Here is a 22,681-nt window from a genome sequence, read left to right on the forward strand (position 1 = left end):
GTACAGAGCATGCAGACAGCACGCACTATCTCCTAACACTACTGACTGCAAGCTCTATTATTAAAGATAGATCACTAGCTATATAGGTGAGGTGAATATAGCGGTGTATACTGCGGTCAGGGCATGCAGACAATAACCACTACACAACAGCAAGACAGAAAATCGGCCGAAAACTATCAGTGTGTACTGTGTTGAAGGTACACAGAACACCCACTGCTTCAGACGCCAACACACTACACGAGGCCGCCGCGATGGCAGCCTTATATAGCGTGCACTACACAGCCTGAGCTATGATTGGCCACAGGCATCCTGCCTGTGGCCAATCATGGCTCTCCTCGCTGCTGGCGCTGCGATTGGCCAAGCATGCGGGGTCACAGTGCATGCTTGGCCAATCATGAGCCAGCAATGCACTGCTCCATCGCAGTGCATTGTGGTCCGTGAGCGCCACACGAATTTAAAGCGAACGGACCAAAATGTTCGGACTTCGCCGAACGGAAGAACAGCCAATGTTCGAGTCGAACATACGTTCGACTCGAACACGAAGCTCATCCCTAGTCACAACCTACTTGTTCCACAAAGGTCCTTATAAGGACTGGTAAGGTATAGGGTACTACAGTACATAGGGTTGAGTGAAGTACAGTCTGCCATTCTATAAGGACTGGTATAGGTCCACAATACATAGGGTTGAGGTGCACTACTGCTGACCGCTGCCCTATACTGCAGCAGTCCTTCAACGGTATAGGGACTGACGTACAGTCTGCTAATCAGTCACAACCTACTTGTTCCACAAAGGTCCTTATAAGGACTGGTAACTTGGTCTGTCTAGGGTTCTACAGTACATAGGGTTGAGTGAGGTACAGTCTGCCATTCTATAAGGACTGGTATAGGTCCACAATACATAGGGTTGAGGTGCACTACTGCTGACCGCTGCCCTATACTGCAGCAGTCCTTCATCGGTATAGGGACTGACGTACAGTCTGCTAATCACTCACAACCTACTTGTTCCACAAAGGTCCTTATAAGGACTGGTAAGGTATAGGGTACTACAGTACATAGGGTTGAGTGAGTTACAGTCTGCCATTCTATAAGGACTGGTATAGGTCCACAATACATAGGGTTGAGGTGCACTACTGCTGACCGCTGCCCTATACTGCAGCAGTCCATCGGTATAGGAACTGACGTACAGTCTGCTAATCAGTCACAACCTACTTGTTCCACAAAGGTCCTTATAAGGACTGGTAAGGTATAGGGTACTACAGTGCATAGGGTTGAGTGAGGTACAGTCTGCTATTCTATAAGGACTGGTATAGGTCCACAATACATAGGGTTGAGGTGCACTACTGCTGACCGCTGTCCTATACTGCAGCAGTCCTTCATCGGTATAGGGACTGACGTACAGTATGCAAATCAGTCACAACCTACTTGTTCCACAAAGGTTCTTATAAGGACTGGTAACTTGGTCTGTCTAGGGTTCTACAGTACATAGGGTTGAGTGAGGTACAGTCTGCCATTCTATAAGGACTGGTATAGGTCCACAATACATAGGGTTGAGGTGCACTACTGCTGACCGCTGCCCTATACTGCAGCAGTCCTTCATCGGTATAGGGACTGACGTACAGTCTGCTAATCAGTCACAACCTACTTGTTCCACAAAGGTCTTTATAAGGACTGGTAAGGTATAGGGTACTACAGTACATAGGGTTGAGTGAGGTACAATCTGCTATTCTATAAGGACTGGTATAGGTCCACAATACATAGGGTTGAGGTGCACTACTGCTGACCGCTGCCCTATACTGCAGCAGTGCTTCATCGGTATAGGGACTGACGTACAAGTCTGCTAATCAGTCACAACCTACTTGTTCCACAAAGGTCCTTATAAGGACGGGTAACTTGGTCTGTCTAGGGTTCTACAGTACATAGGGTTGAGTGAGGTACAGTCTGCTATTCTATAAGGACTGGTATAGGTCCACAATACATAGGGTTGAGGTGCACTACTGCTGACCGCTGCCCTATACTGCAGCAGTCCTTCATCGGTATAGGGACTGACGTACAGTCTGCTAATCAGTCACAACCTACTTGTTCCACAAAGGTCTTTATAAGGACTGGTAAGGTATAGGGTACTACAGTACATAGGGTTGAGTGAGGTACAATCTGCTATTCTAAAGGACTGGTATAGGTCCACAATACATAGGGTTGAGGTGCACTACTGCTGACCGCTGCCCTATACTGCAGCAGTGCTTCATCGGTATAGGGACTGACGTACAAGTCTGCTAATCAGTCACAACCTACTTGTTCCACAAAGGTCCTTATAAGGACTGGTAACTTGGTCTGTCTAGGGTTCTACAGTACATAGGGTTGAGTGAGGTACAGTCTGCTATTCTATAAGGACTGGTATAGGTCCACAATACATAGGGTTGAGGTGCACTACTGCTGACCGCTGCCCTATACTGCAGCAGTCCTTCATCGGTATAGGGACTGACGTACAGTCTGCTAATCAGTCACAACCTACTTGTTCCACAAAGGTCCTTATAAGGACTGGTAACTTGGTCTGTCTAGGGTTCTACAGTACATAGGGTTGAGTGAGGTACAGTCTGCCATTCTATAAGGACTGGTATAGGTCCACAATACATATGGTTGAGGTGCACTACTGCTGACCGCTGCCCTATACTGCAGCAGTCCTTCATCGGTATAGGGACTGAGAGTTTTGTCACATGGTCATTTAAAAAATGACAGGCAGAGGAAGAGGCAGGCCCTTCCGCAGGGGTGGTAGGGGTAGGGCAGGAGAAACAGGCTTGAGCCAAAGTGGGAAGTTGCAGAAGGTGCGTTCAATTACTTTAAAGGATGCACCAGACTTGGTTGAGTGGCTCACTCAGCCTTACTCTTCTGCACGCTCCTCATCCTCTCGATCTGCACCCTCTTCTTCACTCTCTGCTATGTGCACCCCCAAAGACACTACCACCCACAACACCAGCACCACCACATACCTTCCGCTTGAGTCACAGGAATTATTTTCCGATCCATATCAAGACATTTCTGATGCGCAGCCACTCTTGGTATTGGATCAGGAAGAGGAGGTAGCAACAAGCGCCACTCAGCAGTCTGACGACAGTACCCAGATCAGCCCAAGGAGGAGGTTGGTCCCTGGTGTTGCTGCCTACTCCGAGATCTCTACTTATAGTGGTGGGGAAGGTGACATCGATGATGACGTGTCTAGTGATGTCACGTGGGTGCCCACAAGAGAGGAAGAGGAGGGGAGTTCAGAGGGAGATATGGACCAGCAGATAGGGAGGAGAAGCAGGAATAACTTACATTGCACAGGAGGGACAAAGCAGACTGAAAATGTATCAGGAGCGAGTCATCGACCATGTACGGTCACATCTGGCGCTCCCAGGACACCGGCACATGGCTCTGCAGTGTGGGCTTTTTTTAACGAGACTGCTGACAATAGCGTTGCCATCTGCAATCTTTGCAGTCAACGCATTAGTCGCGGTAAGCCCAACACTCACCTAGGGACGACCGCCTTAAGAAGGCACATGAGCAGCCATCACCGAGCCGAGTGGGAGCAACGGAACACACAAAGCCACACTCCAGGCTCTCACCGTCCAGCCTCATCTTCTTCTTCTCCTTCTCCTCTCTCCTCACAATTGTCCTCCACTCCACCTTCCATTACGCCAAGCTCACGTTTTTCTGCAAAAAGCCAGGCTTCCGTGGGCCTAATGTTCGAGCGTAAAAAAATGATGACGCCAGATAACCCTCTTGCCCATCGGTTGACGGCTGGCTTGTCAGAACTCATAGCCCGCCAACTACTGCCATATAAATTGGTGAACTCGGAGGCCTTTCGCAAATTTGTGGCCATTGAAACACCACAATGGAAGGTCTCAGGAAGGAAGTATTTCTCACAGAAGGGCATCCCAGAGCTATATGGCCATGTTCAGCGCAAAGTGAATGTATCTCTGGCACACAGTGTCGGTGCCAAGATACATCTGACCACAGCCACGTGGTCTAGCAAACACGGGCAGGGAAGGTATATCACTTTCACTGCCCACTGGGTGAACCTTCTGACGGCCGTCAAGCATGTAACCCGTGGCACCCGTGTAGATTTGGTTTTACCGCCACGGATTGCATGCAGGCCTGACTCTTCTTCTCCTACTCCTCCTACTCCATCCTCCTCCCTCTCCTCCTCAGCTGACTCCTCCTTTTCCGCTGCTAGCGTCTCTTCCGCTGCGCCACCCAAGCTCCCCAGAACCTATTCGACATGCCAGGTGAGACGTTGCCATGCCGTGCTGTGTCTGTTGTGCCTGGAAGCCAAGAGCCACACTGGCCCGGCACTCCTTTCAGCTTTGCGTTCACAGGCAGATCAGTGGCTAACACCACTCAATTTGACAGTTGGTAAAGTGGTGTGTGACAACGGTGCCAGTCTGCTTAGCGCATTGAAATAGGGCAAAATCACGCACGTGCCATGCATGGCACACGTCTTAAACTTGGTCGTGCAGCGATTCCTTGTCAAATACCCTGGGGTCCAGGACATCTTGCGGCAGGCAAGGAAAATCTCGGCCCATTTCAGAAGATCTTACACGGCCATGGCTCGCCTTGCTGACATTCAGCGGCGACACAATCTGCCGCTCAGACGTCTTATTTGCGATTGCCCAACGCGATGGAACTCAACCTTCTATATGCTTGATAGGCTGCTCCAGCAGAAACGTGCAGTTAACGTCTACCTGTATGAACTCTACGAAAGAAACGGTTCTGGGGAGCTGGGGGTTTTTTCACCGCGCCAGTGGCTGCTCATGCGCGACGCATGCAGACTTCTGCGGCCATTTGAGGAGATCACCAAACTGGTCAGTCGCAGCCATGGCGCCATCAGTGACATGGTACCTTATGCCTTCTTTATGGAGCATGCATTGCGTCGTGTCATTGATCAAGCTGTGGAGGAGCAGGAGCAGGAAGATGAGGAAATCGCAATGCTGGATGAATTCCCAGGGGGGGCTACTCTATTTTAGACAAGTCAACAACAGGAGTCTGAAGAGGAGTCAGAGGAGGATGGTGCCGGGGCGGATGAGGAGGAGCAAGAACAGCATGCTTTAAACCTTTCTGGGACCCTTGTTGTGCGTGGATGGGGAGAGGAGAATGAAGAGGACGACATTATCCTGGATGATGAGCAGGAGCCAGGCCACCACACCGCTTCCACTTTAGTGCAAATGGGGGCCTTCATGCTCCAGTGTTTTAATAGGGACCCCCGTATAAAAAGCATAAGGGTCAAGGACCAGTACTGGGTGACAACGTGCTTAGACCCCCGGTACAAACACAAAATGGCGGAAATGTTACCGCCGTCACAGAGGGCTGGCGGAATGGAGCACTTCCAGGCCTTGCTTCGAGAAATGCTGCTTTCTGCCTTTGCGTGCGCTGGCAGAGGAGCAATTCCCACTCCCAGAGAAGGAGTTGCGGGTACCAATCCAACAGCGCCTGCAAGAAGAGGCCGGTTTGAAGATGTGTTGGTGACTTCGGATTTGAGGTCATTCTTTCAGCCGACCCATGGACAGGTGTCATCCGGATCCAGCATCAGGGAACGCTTAGACCGTCAGGTGTCCGACTACATTGGGTTAACGGTCGATGTGGACGCTCTGAGGAGTGATGAACCCCTGGACTACTGGGTGGGCAGGCTTAACCTCTGGCCAGAGCTTGCCGAATTTGCAATCGAACTGTTGGCTTGCCCCTCACCCAGTGTCCTGTCCGAAAGGACGTTCAGCTCAGCAGGGGGGATAGTGACCGATAATCGTACTCGCCTAGCTCACGACAGTGTTAACTACCTCACAATTCTAAAAATGAATGAGGCATGGATCTCGGAGGAATTCAACACATGTGAGCAGTAGACCATGTATATGTCTATAAACAATTTATTTAATCGAGCACAGAGACCTTCTTTCTTCATTTGGCTCACTTCCTTGTCCAAAAAAAGCACACCATACTATATGCCCGTACCCTCCTCTTTGAAGAGGTTGAGCGGTGTCATATTTCTACTGGGGCTGCTTATTATGAGGGGCTGCCACCATCCCTGTGCTGTGCTGACATCCTCCTGGGGCTGTACCTCTGCTGTGCATATTATGAGGGGCTCCCACCATCCCTGTGCTATGCTCATTATGAGGGGCTCCCACCATCCCCGTGCTGTGCTGACTTCCTCCTGGGGCTGCTTATTATGAGGGTCTCCCACCATCCCTGTGCTGTGCTGACTTCCTCCTGGGGCTGCTTATTATGAGGGGCTCCCACCATCCCTGTGCTGTGCTGACTTCCTCCTGGGGCTGCTTATTATGAGGGGCTCCCACCATCCCTGTGCTATGCTGACATCCTCCTGGGGCTGCTTATTATGAGGGGCTCCCACCATCCCTGTGCTATGCTGACATCCTCCTGGGGCTGCTTATTATGAGGGGCTCCCACCATCCCTGTGCTATGCTGACATCCTCCTGGGGCTGCTTATTATGAGGGGCTCCCACCATCACTGTTCTATGCTCATTATGAGGGGCTCCCACCATCCCTGTGCTATGCTCATTATGAGGGGCTCCCACCATCCCTGTGCTATGCTCATTATGAGGGGCTCCCACCATCCCTGTGCTATGCTGACTTCCTCCTGGGGCTGCTTACGGTGCAAATGTCAGTGCTTTATGTCACGCTGCTGATGTCAGTGCTCTCTATCATGGTGCTGCTGTCAGTGCTGTATTTCACGGTGCTGGTGTTAGTGCTTTATGTCAGGCTGCTGATGTCAGTGCTCTCTATCACGGTGCTGCTGTCAGTGCTGTATATCACGGTGCTGGTGTTAGTGCTTTATGTCACGCTGCTTATGTCAGTGCTCTCTATGACGGTGCTGCTGTCAGTGCTGTATATCACGGTGCTGGTGTTAGTGCTTTATGTCACGCTGCTGATGTCAGTGCTCTCTATCACGGTGCTGTTGTCAGATGACTCTATCACGGTGCAGGTGTCATTGCTGTATGTCACGCTGCTCCTGCACCCTCTTCTTTGTCTACCCTGGTCCCTGACCTTCCCTCTCCTCCATTGCCTTCATGCGCTCCACAGTCCTGAATTGTCACAACAATTTCCCATATAAAAAAAGAATGCTTGTAGTTGTCGATCCCAGATTCACCTCATACATGTGTTATGTCATTGGCCATGTGGTGGGACTATGTTTGCACAGCTAGTAATTATTTTGTGGCTGCAAATTTGACCTGTAGGTTTGCGAAGTTCACCTCCCATTGAAGTCAATGGGGCCCACCGCGAACCTTCCGGTTCGCAAACTATTGGCCGCGTTCACGGTCCGCGTTTGCGAAGCGTCCCGTCGGAAGTTCATCCATCACTGATTGCAGGACCCTCCGGCCTCTCAGAGTTAAACAACTGCCCTGAAGCCGTTAATCGGCTATGGGCCGGTTGTTAAGTTGTTAATATTGAGTGGACCCTGGGCATAAAATTTCTGCCCCCCCCATGCAGTTTCCCTCTCCATCTGCTCTGAGACATACAATAAATAGCAGCTAGACTCAAAATCTGTGTCAGGTTACCTTGAGGCGAGGTGACAGATGCACACCATAGGGATCAGGAGTGCACCGCAAGGTTGTGGACCCTACGGCTGACTGCTGCGGACGGGGGATCCCACCGGGGTTAGAGCTTAAGATTCCCTGGGGCGCGGAGTCTAAGAGCCAGCAGGTGTTCACCGGAGCCTCTAGAGGTGAGGATGGACTGGGCTGCAACTGGCTCCAGGTCGCGACCCCCAGGGTCCCCCAGCTCGCACCCACAGTAGGCAACAGGAGGAAAGGGATAGTGAGGGATAAAGCCAAGGTCGGGGCCACAAGTGGACAGGAATAGTCAGGGACACGCCAATAGGTCAGGATCACAGGCAAACAGGGATAGTCAAGGACACGCCAAAGTCGGTAACGGAACAACAGAAGAGCACACGGCAGGTAACTGGAAGCTAACACACAAAGGTTGATCAGCTGGGTTGGCCTGCAGTGCACAGGTTAATAGGAGATAGGAGCTAGGGTGGAGTCATGCCAGAGGATGGATTACAAAAGCAGTCAGGTGAGGGTCGGCTGGTCTCTAGAGATGAACACATGGAAACAGGTAAGCAAACTATTGCAAAACCATGACAGTACCCTTCCTCTTACTAGGCCTCCCCCTCCCCCGCCTGGGTCCAGGCTTAAAGGGAAACTCCAGATGGAACCTCCTCCACAGACTAGGAGCAAAGACCTCAGATGCAGTGATCCAAGACCTCTCCTCAGGGCCAAACCCTTTCCAATTTACAAGGTACTGAAGAATGCCTTTACGTAGCCGGGAATCCAAAACTTGACTAACTTCGTATTTTAGATTATCCTCAGAGACTGGAACCGAGGTAGGGAGAGGATGAGAGTACTTGAGGACTAAAGGCTTTTTTAGGAATGGGTAAGGGCATGATAAGATCAGGAGCCTGAGCAGGGTCTCCCAGACCCTTAAAGATGAGCTGGGCATCCAGAACAGGGCCACCAGACTGGGCAGAGGTCAGAGGATCCCTGAGGTCAGGTAGGCTAGAAGGTGACATGTCACAAGAGTCAAGCTGGATAGCTGAAACAAAAACAGAATGCAGAGAACCCTGAGAAAAATATTGAAAACCCCACCTGGCCGAATGAGGCAGTCTATCCAAAGGATGGATTGTGCCTCTTAAACGGGTTTAAACAGACATAGTAGCAGTAGGATGAGGCCAGGTCACAGAAGGTCCTGAACAAGAAGCAGGAAGCTCATTGGGCATGGGCTGGACTGGCATAACTGGTGCAGAGGCCGACTGAATAGTATTGTCAGGTGTAGCGCCCATCTCAATCGCATCACAGGGCATAGCAACTGTGGAACTTGCAGACAAGTTAGCCTGGCTGTGTGTCCAAGGGAGATTAGGGACAGGCAAAGGTAAATGGTTATGCAAACTGGAGTGAATGATCGACTCAGGTTCATAGGTGGGCCCCTCATCCAGAATACCACATGACCTAGAGAGTGCATCAGTCCAACTTTTGCAGGACGCATCCCAGAGATCGCTATATACAGCGGGAATAGCAGAAGATACTGGGATGGTGGTAACAGGAAGTTTCTCTTTTGGGGTACCCTTGAGTAGGCAGGAAGAGGAACAGGAGAAACCCTAAGCCAGGATCTGTCCAGCAGACCAGTCAACGTGTGGAGAATGGAGCCGTAAACCAAGGAAGACCTAATATGATAGGAGATGAAGCCTTAGGTAAGATAAGGAAGGATATCCACTCCTGGTGGAGTGTCCCTACTGACATCTTAACAGGAAGAGTCTGGAAGCGGATAGGGTCCCCTGGCAGAACAGTGCCATCAATCGCCAAGACCACCAATGGCTTTGTAAGGGGCAAAAGAGTAAGTCTCATGGAGGATGCAGTTTCCCAATCCATGAAATTGGCAGCGGCTCCGGAATCCAGATGTGCTGAGACCGAACAAGAGGAAGCACCGACATGAAGCAACACAGAAAGGAGAAGACGAGAAGGTGAAGGTGATATTTCAGGGTCTAATACTCGACCTTCCAGATGTATTAGCCCTGAGCGTTTTTCGGGACGAAGAGAACAAGTGTCACGGAAATGACCTTTGGCCCCACAATAGAGGCATAGGCCTAGAGTTCTGCGCCTAGCGCGTTCTTTGGGAGATAATTTAGTCCAGCCCAACTGCATAGGTTCCTCAGTAGGCAAGGGGTGCTCCTCGGATCGAAGAGAAGGGACTGGGGGCTCAGGCTGCCTAAAGAACAGGGAGTGCTGGCGTCTTTTTTCCAGGGCCCTCTCCTGAAAGCGAATATTGATCTGGTTACACAAGGCGATGACACTGTCCATATCAGCAGGAAGGGATCTACCTGCTAATTCATGCTTCACTCTATCAGAGAGGCCATGTAAAAAGGTTGCAACTAGGGCCTCATTATTCCAGCTCAATTCAGCTGTGAGGATACGGAACTGAAGAGCATACTGCCCCACAGACGAGGACTCTTGACGGAGATGTAAAAGAGCACTAGCCGCTGAGGAGACACGACTCGGTTCCTCGAAGATATTCCGAAAAAGTTTCAAAAATTCAGACAGGCTAGAAACCACTGGATCATTCAGTTCCCACAGAGGGACAGCCCAAGCTAATGCCTCGCCGGACAGGAGGGATATGATATATGCAACTTTTGCCCGATCGGACAGGAAGTTTTGGGGCTGAAGTTCAAAATGAATTGTGCAGGAACCCCCTGCAAGCCTTGGAGTCCCCAGAGAAACGGACCGGAGCTGGTAGTTGTAATGAATGTGTGGCTGCGACTGATGTGATAGGTGCAGCAGCAGATAGCGGTTGAGGTTGTTGAACTGGGGGTCCTAATGAGGCCTGAACCTGTTCAAAATGGGATGCCAAATCCTGAAGGAATCGCATCATCTGGGTCTGATGAGATTCTTGGGTCTCAAGTCTGCGAACTAAGCCCTGCAATGGATCGACTGCAGGAAGCGACACGTCAGCCGGGTCCATGGCTGATCAAATTGTCAGGTCACCTTGAGGCGAGGTGACAGATGCACACCATAGTGATCAGGAGTGCACCGCAAGGTTGTGGACCCTACGGCTGACTGCTGTGGACGGGGGATCCCACCGGGGTTAGAGCGTAAATCTGTTTACTGAATCAGATCAGGCAGCAATTGAAATTGGTTGCCAGAGGTTACAGTGTGTCATTACCACTCACTGACTGGTTGCTAGAGGTTACAACACACATTACGGCTCACTGATTAGTTGCTAGAGGTTACAGCACATGGTTTCTACTGGTTGATTGGTTGCTAGAGATTACTGTACATCAATACTGTTCACCGATTGGTTGCTAGAAGTTACTGTACATCATTACTGCTCACTGATTGGTTGCTAGAGGTTACAGCACATTATCTCCTCACTGCCTGCACACCATGGACTGGAGAGGTGAAGGACCCATTAATAGACAGAAAACTCCTAGGGATCCTAGGACTCCCGGGATCAGTGGCAGTGCTGAGAGGAGGGTATGATCAATGACAATGCTGATTTTGTTTTACCGACTACCAATATAAAGAGGAATTTCAGCACTGGCCACCAAAGTAATAGGGGTTTACACTGAGCACTAATGTAATAGATGCATTCACAGTAACCACAAATGTAAGGAGGGATTTACACTGACCACCAATGTAAGGGGGACCTTCACACTGGCCACTAGTGTGAATGAAAGGATTCTACACCAAGCAACAATGTAATGAGAGGATTTACACTGACCACCAATGTAACTGAGACATTTAGCCTGCGTTCACATTTCTTTGTGTTGGAAACACATGCAAAATTGCTTTCCTGACACCACAGAAACGTGCTGCCCTTTAGCAGATACACAGCAGTGCCAGTAATTTTTAATGACACCCTCGTGCATCTGCTGAGATGAGCCTTGGCACTGTGTGATTTTGAAAGTTTTGGACCTTCTTCCACATTTGTAGCACATAGAGAAGCCCATTGAAATGAATGGGTTGCCCTACACGTGACCTACATCTTTATCCACCCTGTCAGTACACCTTTTTCCTCCTAAAACCCCTGCTAACCTATAACCCCAAACCTCTCTAATCCCCCTCCCCTTTATCTCTACCTGCCTCCTCTGCTCATCTTTGCATCCACCTTCCTTACCTCTGGACATCCACTCCTTACTCACCTGCACACCTCAAACTGTAATTCCTTCTCTGCCTACCTCTGCACACCCCACACTACCCCCCACACTAAGTTGCTTACCTTTGCAGAACAGGCTGATGGTAGACCTAATGACCACAGTTGGAGGCAGGACTTTCAAGCATGCCCCTTTACCTCCCCAGTGGGCAGCATTCAGGTTAGATGATGGTGGATATGACCTCAGGGGGCATGATATACATATGAATACTGCCTCTATTTACATATGAATGCTGCTGGTCCGCCGCTATTTACATATGAATGCTGCCGGTCCGCCACGATTTACATATGAATGATGTTGAGGGTCTGCAGGTGAGTCATCTGTACACAACAATAGAGCTGGGCAGCATTAGTAACCGAACTTCACACTGAGAAATCAGGACACAGCACGGGACTAAAACCTCAAGGGATGAAGGAATTTAAACTGGGATAGTTGGCAAGTATGAGGCAGCTGCTTTATGTTATGTTGTTATATTTACTCGATTCTATTTTATTCCTTTTTATTCTATGCTCCACTTTTTTATTCTATTATTTCATTTTCCTATCTAATCTTTTCTATTTTATACTATTTTATAATTTTCTATTCAAATTCAAATTTATTCTATTTGAAATCCGAAAATTAAAAAAAAAAATGGTTCATGTTATGGGAAATGGTTATATTCTATTCTATTGTTTTTTTTCAATTTTATTCAATTATTTTATTTTTTATTTTATTATTTTCTATTCTACTCTTTTCTATTTTATTCAAATTTGAATTCATTCAATTTAAACAAAAAAATTTCAGAGGAAACAATTATTTTATTTTCTATTCTATTATTTTCTATTCTATTCAAACTTGAATTCATTCTATTCAACTATCGTTTTTCAGAGGAACATTATATTGTTTCTATTTTATTCTATTCTATTTATTCCTCTCAAATTTATTCTATTTGAAATTCAAATTTCAGAAGATGGTTATCTTCTTTCTATTTTATTATTTTTATTTTATTTATTTTTTATTCTATTCTATTCCATTCTATTCCTTTATTTTCTATTATATCCCTTTATTTTATTTATTTATTTTGTTTAATTGAATTTAAATCGATTTTAATTTTCCAAATTCAATTAAACTGAACTCAATTCGACCAAATTTGGACGATTCTAATTGATTCGAATTGCATTCAAAATTGCATTCAAGTTTGAATCAAATTCCATTAAAATTCCATTGGAAATTAAATTTATTCAAACTTAAATTAGATTTTTGGAAGATGGTTACTGTGTATCCTTTCTATTCCATTATATTCTATTGTTTTTTATTATATTATATTCTTTTATTTTCTATTCTATTCTTTTCTTCTTATTCGGATTCAAATTTATTCTATTCAAAATTCTAAATTTGGAAACCTGTTATATTTTTATATTTAGTTTATTCCTTTTTATTCTATTCTATACTCATTTCTACTTTATTCTATTCTTTTCTATTCATATTCAAATTTATTCTATTTGAAAATTAAATTTTGTAAAATTGTTCAAATTGTGGGAAATGGTTCTATTCTATTCTATTGTTTTGGTTTTTGTTTTTAATTCTATTCAATTATTTTATTTTACATAGTTACATTTCTATTCTATTATTTTCTATTCTATTCTTTTCTATTCAAATTTTAATTCATTTTTGCATAGATTAATTTCCCTGGAGTACAAATCTCTCTCCTCCAACTTGTTAAATCATCTCGAGAAAGAGGACAGGGAGCAGAAATATAAGAAGCAGAAAAAGTATTCAAGGGATGTAGGGGACTATAAAAATGGTACAGTTTTTGGTTGGCAAAAACTTCTGAATACCTCCCCTCCAATGGACACGACTCCCCCTGTAGGTACAGAGTCTATATTTCCTTCTAGGTCTGTGTCGATACAGGGAGGTCAAAAACCGTTACTGTCCTACAGTGGAGTAGTCCAAGCAAGGAATGATTTATGTAGTAATGATTCCTAAGGTTCACAACCAATGGTACCTTATTACCATCCCCATACCCCGAAAAACTCTACAAGAGGTAGGGGTAACCATCGGGGAAAGAAGGGAAGAAGAGGCCAATTTAAGGGTAATTCCTATCATTATGGCACTTATCCCCAATGTGAATACGATAACCAACCCTATTATCCCTCTCCATCAAGGGATCGGGATCGAACCCCAATATTACAATGCACCTCCGGTCTCCACTTATAATAGGTTTTCTCCACTTAGGGACACGCGCGGTTTTTAACCCACGAGAAACAATTATGGGCCATACCCCTATACACAAAACCAGTGTAATTCAGATACCTATGTGAATCAGGGTTTTCACGAGGGCCCACACACAACAAAAAAAACAAGTCAAGACCCAAGAGAGGGTCCAGAGGGGGGGGGGGGGGGAAATACAAAGGAGGAAAGAGAAGAAGGGCAAGGTGTTTTCAATCTGAGCACTAAATCATTGACTCAGGAAGAGATATCGGTCTTGGATAAAGGCCTTAAATATGTGCCACCAAAAAAAATTAACAAATTTAACACTTTCATTGATGTTCACAAGTTCATACATAAAATTAATATTCAGCGGTACTTAGTATCAAATCCTTTTCAAATTAACTACCAGGCTGGGACATCAGGGACTGTCCATTCCGGACTGTCTAATCCACCCCTTTTCATTCCCCCTGTTCTAGTGGCACCAGCTGTCAAGATCTTTAAAGATCTTGTGCTGAAGGCTGCTTTCACACTGGGGCGGGAGCGGCGTCGGAGGTAAAGCGCCGCTATTTTTAGCGGTGCTTTACCGTCGTTTTAGCGGCGGTCTGCGGGCGCTAGCGGGGTGGTTTTAACCCCCGCTAGCGGCCGTAAAAAGGGTTAAACCCGCCCGCAAAGCGCCGCTGCAGCAGCGCTTTGCCGGCGGTATTTCCGCGCTGTCCCATTGATTTCAATGGGTAGGAGCGGTTTAGGAGCGGTGAATACACCGCTCCTTCACCGCTGCAAAGATGCGGCTAGCAGGACTTTTTTCACTGTCCTGCCAGCGCACCGCCCCAGTGTGAAACCCCTTCCGGCTTTCACACTGGAGTTAAAGGGGCCGGTTTTTTTCAGGCGCTACACAGGCGCTATTTTTAGCGCTGTAACGAATGAAAACCTCCCCAGTGTGAAAGGGGCCGAAAGATTTGGCCAAACTTCCTGAGAAACCTATTCGCCATCAGCCTGTTTGGGACGTGGGACTCAGATCCTTGTGTGACCGGAAGGATCTGGTCATATGTCCGGCGGATAAGGGCAGTGTTATTGTCATTTTAGACGAAAAACAATATGAATTGGAAATGTACAGAATCCTCAGTGAACCAGGTACATATAAAGAATTGCCTAATAACCCTACCAGTTCATACAAAAGACAATTGATTGATCTTATCACCAAAGATCATGACCTTAATATAAAAAAAAAGAAAATACCTTTTTGATACCTACAGCCCCACAAATACCCACCATATATTACTTACCCAAAATCCATAAAGACCCGGTGAAACCCCCTGGATGACCTATATCGAGTGGCATAAATTCGGTCACATCACGCATTGGCTGATATATAGATTTCTATCTACAGCCCTTGGTTAGAAAAACGACATCATATTTGAAGGACACAGGCTCCATTATTAGACTATTAGAGAATATTGAGGTACAGGATAACTACATCATAGCCACAGCAGATGTGGCGTCTTTATACACTTGCATACCGCATGAGAGGGGCATAGAGGTTGCCCGCCATTTATTGGGTCACGAACACTCTCTGGCGCCCTTTCAATGCGAGTATTTGATTGAGCTTCTGGAATTTGCCACTAAACATAGTTATTTTTGGTTTAGTGAATGTTACAATCTCCAACAAAGGGGGGGGTAGCAATGGGGGCCAAATTTGCTCCGAGCCTTACTAATCTCTTCATGGCTAATTGGGAGGAGGATGTCGTCTATGCCCAACAGAACCCATCATTGGTTCTTTGGGCTACGTACATAGACGACATCCTCCTATGGAGTGGCACTCCAGATTCTCTTTGAACGTTTTTTGAATATCTCAATTCCAATGACAGGGGCATTACATTGTCATATGAGGCCAATACGAGTAAGATACACTTTCTGGATTTGGAAATAGAGATGGTCAATCATAATTTTAGGTTTCAAACGTATTTTAAACCCACAGACCGTAACGGTTTCATCCCTATAGACAGTTGACACCACAAATCGTGGCTGAGCTCGGTCCCACGTAGTCAGTTTCTCAGGCTGCGCCAAAACTGTACTGATATGGACACATTCAACACACAGGTTAATATTTTGAGACAGCGATTCCTAGATAAGGGGTATGACAATAAGTCCCTAGACTCTGAAATTCAGAGAGTCACCAATTTGGACAGGAAGTCTCTACTTGTAGTTAAACCTAAACAAGAACCTGATGTGAATTTTAAATGGACCATGTTGACAACATTTTCAACACAATATAAACAAATTAAAACTATTGTTAACAGACACTGGGATGTTCTTAAAAATTACACCATTCTTGGTACATCATTACTGGAGCAGGCCAAGATTATTTTTAGGGGAGCACCCTCCCTGCAAAACCGCATAACACCAAACGTTGTGAATCTACCCTTCTTTTTTTATGATGTAATAGGCTATTTTCTGGTTAAGAAATGTTTTGTATGCCAACAAAACACTTTGGGGAAACGTAAGACCTTAGAATTTACATCAACAGTAACCAAGAAGAAGTACAAGATCAAACAATTTTGCACTTGCAGCACTAAATATGTTGTATACCTGATAACCTGCCCTTGTGGCAAACAATACGTTGGCCGTAGAATCAGGATGTTTTCGGTGAGAGTGGGCGAACCCATTGCCCTTATTAAAAGTAGGGATTCTAAGCACACTGTCCCCAGACACTGTCCAGACACTGATTCTAAGCACACTGTCCCCATAATATTAATCCATCGGGCTCACAATTTCTTGCTATAGATAAGTATGTCCCTCCGTGGCATGGGGGTGCTATGACCAGAGGTGTGTCTCGTTTAGAGACATTTTGGATCTATGAGCTCCAGTCCCACTCCCCTTTCGGAATAAATGTGGCGTGGGACATCAACGCCTTTATTAAAGAATCCTAGGAGCTTCAATTGGCATTGCTATTTTCATCAATTAATCACTAAGGATTTTTCCTTTTAAGTTTTTTTTATTTTACTTTTATGTTTATTTTCATAAGCTATCAGATATCATATATAATATATTGGTGGGTATTCATGTATTGGGTCAATCTATATATTTTTACTTTTTTATTTTAGTCATCTGATTTGAATTTAATGATAATATGTGCATTTAACTTCTAAGTCTGTGTATATGTGACCATTGTGGTAGGTGTATTGTGGTTGGGTCCCTTTAAGAGAATCTATCTCAGACTATTGTCCAAAAAGATTTTTTATAAACAAGTTTTTTTTTTTTGACATGTAGCATGGTTGGGCCCTTTACTGAGTTGCGGTGCATAAAAATGAATGAACTGTATTTTAACATTACAATAAAGTTTAAAGAAAAAAAAGTACAAAGTGTGATGTATGAGAGCCCTAAAGGTATGTGCATTCATGTGTGTGTGTGTGCGGGGGGGGGGGGGCATTGTGCACAGGAGGCTGCGATGTGGAGAATATCATGTGGAGTCATAGCACCAATATGACACTCGGACCTCCGCTGGAAGAATTTTTTTCCAACCGGACCCCCCATGAATTTTAATTCAGTACCCCTGATATAAAGTAGAACAGCTAATGGCCAGTGAATAGGGGGGTTTTGGGTGGCCATCGGGGTTGGCTGGCTGGGGGAGGGGAGACATGTCATCTACACTGCCCATCATCTCACTCGATAGTGCGCAACCCTGCTAAGCCTCAGCGCCGCTGCATTGCTGAAAGGCAGTCATTGGCTGTGCAATAAGGATGAGCCGAACACCCCTCAGTTCGGTTTGCACCAGAACCTGCGAACAGACCTAAAACAGACCTAAACTTTGTGTGAACTTTAGAACCCTATTAAAGTCTATGGGACTCGAACTTTTAAAATCTAAAGTGATAATTTTAAAGGCTAATATGCAAATTATTGTCCTAAAGAGTGTTTGGGGACCTGGGTCCTGCCCAAGAGAACATGTATCAATGCAAAAAAAAAGTTTTAAAAATGGTAGTTATTTCTGGAGCACTGATTTTAATAATGCTTAAAGTGAAACAATAAAAGTATAATATTCCTCTAAATTTTATACCTGGGGGGTGTGTATAGTATACCTGTAAAGGGGCACATGTTTCCCGTACTTACAACTGTCCCTGCAAGTGTCATTTCTGCAGGAAAAAAAGTCATTTAAAATCACTCGCGGTTATAATGAATTGTCGCTCCCCATAATACAGAGAAGTCATTGAAAGTCATTGATAAAAAAAAAGTGCGGGGTTCCCCCAAATTCAATTACCCTTCAGGTCTGGTATGGATATTAAGGGGAACCCTGTGTCAAATGAAAAAAAAATGATGTGGGGTTCCCCCTAAATTTCCATACCAGACCCTTTATCAGAGCACGCAACCTGGCAGGCCGCGGGAAAAGAGGGGGGGTGAGAGAGCGCCCCCCCTCCAGAACCGTACAAGGTCACATTCCCTCAACATTGGGAGGATGCTTTGGGGGTCTGTGACACCTCAAAGCACATTTTCCCCATGTTGATGAGGACAAGGGCCTCATACCCACAACCCTGGCCAGTGGTTGTGGGGGGGTCTGTGGGTGGGGGGCTTATCAAAATCTGAAAGCCCCCTTTACTTCAGAGGGGGGCAGGGTCACCCACACATCATTGGGGAAGCCAGGCTTTCCCCCCCACATCAGAGGGGGGCAGGGGTCAGGTAACAGGTGGCCCCGCCCTCCTCATATAAGAAATGTCAGGCTGCCAGGATCCCCGCAGTGTCTCTGCCAGTGGAGACAGAGGATGGATGGACTGTGCTGCGCTGGACTGGAGGGAGAGATCACCCGTCGCTGGATTAGATCAGCCATCGCTGGACCCCAGAGAGATGATCATCCATCGCTGGATAGCAAGATTAGATTACCACCTCTGGAATCTTTTTTAATTTTTCTTTATTTTTAATAAAGGACTTTTTCAAAAGTGTGTTTGTCTTTTTTAACATTCTTTTACACCTTCTTTGTGAAATGGTAGGGGTATTTTTGTACCCCCTTACCATTTCAAACGGGGGGGCCGGGATCTGGGGTCCCCTTGTTAAAGGGGGCTTCTAGATTCTGATAAGCTCCCCACCCGCAGACCCCCACAACTATTGGCCAGGGTTGTGGGGATGAGGCCCATGTCCTCATCAACATGGGGACAAGGTGCTTTGAGGGGTCACAGACCCCCAAAGCATACTCCCAATGTTGAGGGCATGTGGCCTGGTACAGTTCAGGAGGGGGGCCACTCTCTTGTCCCCCCTCTTTTCCTGTGACCTGCCAGGTTGCGTCCTCAGATAAAGGGTCTGGTATGGATTTTTAGGGGGACCTCCACGCCATTTTTTTCTTAATTTGGCGTGGAGTTCCCCTTTAAAATCCATACCAGACCTGAAGGGTCTGGTATGGATATTTAGGGGGAACCCCACGTCATTTTTTTTTTCAATTTGATGCAGGGTTGCCCTTAAGATCCATACCAGACCTGAAGGGCCTGGTAATTTAATTTGGGGGAACCCCACGCTTTTTTTTTTTTATCAATGACTTTTCTCTGTATTACGGGCAGCCGACAATTCATTATAGCCGCGAGTGATTTTCAGTGACTTTTTTTTCTGCAGAAATGACACTTGTGCAGGGACAGTTCTAAGCACGGGAAACATGTGCCCCTTTACAGGCACACTATAGACACCCCCCAGGTACGAAATTTAAAGGAATATTACACTTTTATTGTTTCACTTTAAGCATTATTAAAATCACTGCTCCCGAAAAAACTGCAGTTTTTAAAACTTTTTTTGCATTGATACGATGTCCCTTGGAGCAGGACCCAGGTCCCCAAACACTTTTTAGGACAATAACTTGCATATTAGCCTTTAAAACTAGCACTTTAGATTTCTCCCATACTTTGAAAAAATATATTATTAGGAAAAAGGAAAGGGGGAAATGAAAAGTAAAAAACAATATATTCAAAACTATTATTTATTTTTAAAAAAGAATTTTTTTAAAAAATTTTAAGAATGAAAACAAAAACAAGGGAAAACACATCAAGTCTTAACTAAATATCCTGTCAAGATTTATACAGTCTACACAGAGTTTATATTCATTTCCATATAAGTATCAAAAAAAATAATAATTTAAGAGCTTATACAATTATACAAGGAGTAAATGAGACAGGATATCAGGAAACTAAAACTTAAATATATTGTGGCGCTCTACATGTTTCGCGTTTTTGAACGCTTCTTCAGGAGCTTTAACAATTTTGTTTCTTAATGGGTATGCCCCAAGAGAACTGTACCAGAGGGAAGAGGGAAGATAACCAGAGAACGTTTTTCCAAAATAGAATAAAGTAACCAGTTTTCAATTCAGGAAGACACTTCAATCTATGTATATGCCTGCAGTCTAGCATAGATGCCCCAGATACCATGTAGTATGGAGTGGCCAGAGACGGCATAGGAAGGGGTTCTGGTACCCCGTATTCTTTAAAATGAAGTTGTAACTTCCAGCAGCATCAAAGTGCAAAAGAGGTGGGAACAAGTTCTCCCAAAATGATCCAAGTTAAAAGGGGGGATCCTTGTTAGCCCCTATATTGTTCCATCTGGTGCAGAAGTGGGACCGCTGTCTATGGGGATTTCTCCCATAGACTTGTACAGGGTGTTCCGCGGCTTTTCAAATTTGCCACGAACACCCCAAATTGTTCACTATTCGCCGAACAGGTGAACAGGCAATTTTCGAGTCGAACATGAGTTTGACTCAAACTCAAAGCTCAGCCCTACTGTGCAGCAATACCGGTTCCTGAAATTCCAGCCAATGAGGCTGTAGCACTGTTCCTGCAATAAAGTGGCCCAGTCTGAATGAAATCCAGGGCCAAATGTGTGTCCCAGTCCAGCCCTCTATCTATCTATCTATCTATCTATCTATCTATCTATCTATCTATCTATCTATCTATCTATCTATCTATCTATCTAATTTGAAATACATCTCTACAATATAAGTGCATTTGTTTATTTTATTTTTATTTTTATTTTACTTTCCCACAATGCACTGTTGAAAATCCAGCTGCTAGCGGTAAGGCAAGGATATTTTTTTTAACTCAGAAACTTTGGCACAGATGCTCATTGTGTTTGTATTTTCCTTCCTACAGACAGTGAAAACTGCATGAAATGTCCTGATGATGAATGGCCAAATGAGAAGAAGGATCGGTGTCTTCCCAAATTGGTGGAATTTCTCTCATACACTGATGATACAATTGTTTCAGTATTTTCATCTGTCTCCATCCTCTGTTGTCTTCTGACTGGCTTAATATTGGGGGTATTTATACATTACCAGGACACCCCCATTGTTAAAGCTAATAACCAAAACCTGAGCTATCTTCTCCTGGTCTCCATCATGCTGAGCTTCCTCTGTGTCTTCTTGTTCCTGGGCCGCCCAGTAGATGTAACCTGCATGCTGCGTGTGACCTCTTTCGGTGTCATCTTCTCAGTTGCTGTCTCTTCTCTACTTGCCAAAAGTATCATGGTGTGTATTGCTTTTAAAGCCACCAAACCTGGGAGTCCATGGAGGAAATTGATGGGAGCCAAGCTGCCCAATTTTATCATTTGCATGTTTTCACTGCTTCAAGTAATAATCTGTGTTTCTTGGTTATCCATTTCTCCCCCATTCCAGGATAAAGACACTCACTCTTATCAGGGAAAGATCATCATTCAGTGTAATGAGGGTTCAGTTATCGGCTTCTACTCTGTCCTGGGATATATGGGGCTTCTGGCAGCTGTGAGTTTCATTATAGCTTTTTTAGCCAAAACATTGCCAGACAGTTTTAATGAGGCCAAGTACATCACCTTCAGCATGCTGGTGTTCTGCAGTGTCTGGATTGCCATGATCCCGGCCTATCTGAGCACTAAAGGGAAAGACATGGTGTCTGTGGAGGTTTTTGCTATATTGGCATCAAGTTCTGGACTTCTTGGCTGTATATTTTTCCCAAAATGCTACATAATTCTGTTCAAGCCTGACCTGAATACAAAAACAGGTTTGCTTGAAAATAAAGGATAATATATATTTATATATTTTTTTTATGTACGATGACCCTTGGAAATAAAAATATTATCTATAATATATAGAGCTAACATTATAGTTATATCTATATCATTGTAAATTGTAGTATTTTACTAATGTAGTAGGATGAGAATGAATACTGTTAAAGTTTAAAGTTTAATTATTAATACTTACTCTTCCAATGGGCAGTTAGTATAATTTTTTGTTTTCTTGAAGAGCTTTGGACACCACTGATATCCAACACTGTGGATTTGTTGCAGACCTTGTCCCCTGCTTGGTGTAATGGTTCCTACCACTGGTCTACTATAGAACAAAGTAATCACTTAGCAGGGAGGAACCACTGTGATCAGAGGGCAGCATAGTTTCCAAATGATCCTAAAGTATGACACCAGCGCTACCCATATCTCCGAGAGAGAGAAGATTTCACTCACTGCATTCCAGAACCTTCCATTAAACATATTCTTTTATAAACTGTTTGTAAAGTATTTTGGACAGGGTTGCTTCAGATATATTGCATGTAGATGTCTATATGAACAAGTACATTTTGCCTGGTGCATTCTAAAATATTTCTCTAATACTAAATAAATGTTTAAATGAGCATGTTTACAGTAAGTTCACATTTTAATTGATACGATTACTTCATTTTAAATAATATTTTCTTAATGGAATAAAAACGCAAACTCCTCATATAAATTTTATAATTATATAAATGCTGCTGCTATAAGGGAATATTCAGTTTCTCCATACAATCCAAGAAGGACGTTTGTATATAACAATCTGGTACC

The 22,681-nt window shown here is 45.0% G+C and overlaps 1 protein-coding gene across 1 annotated transcript in view; it reads left to right on the top strand.

Annotated features, from left to right (window-relative positions):
* The window catches only part of LOC143975935 (uncharacterized), a 118,345-nt gene extending 95,901 nt beyond the window's left edge, over positions 1–22,444 (top strand). The window contains exon 5 of the mRNA XM_077478467.1: positions 20,989–22,444. Coding sequence (XP_077334593.1) covers positions 20,989–21,893 — 905 coding nt within the window. The 3' untranslated portion in view covers positions 21,894–22,444. The remainder of the gene's footprint in view (positions 1–20,988) is intronic.
* Positions 22,445–22,681: the final 237 nt, after the last annotated feature.

Source organism: Lithobates pipiens, unplaced genomic scaffold (genome assembly GCF_037356315.1).
Source record: "Lithobates pipiens isolate NorthernLeopardFrog02 unplaced genomic scaffold, aLitPip1_a1.2 Scaffold_13, whole genome shotgun sequence".
NCBI classification, from domain to species: domain Eukaryota; kingdom Metazoa; phylum Chordata; class Amphibia; order Anura; family Ranidae; genus Lithobates; species Lithobates pipiens.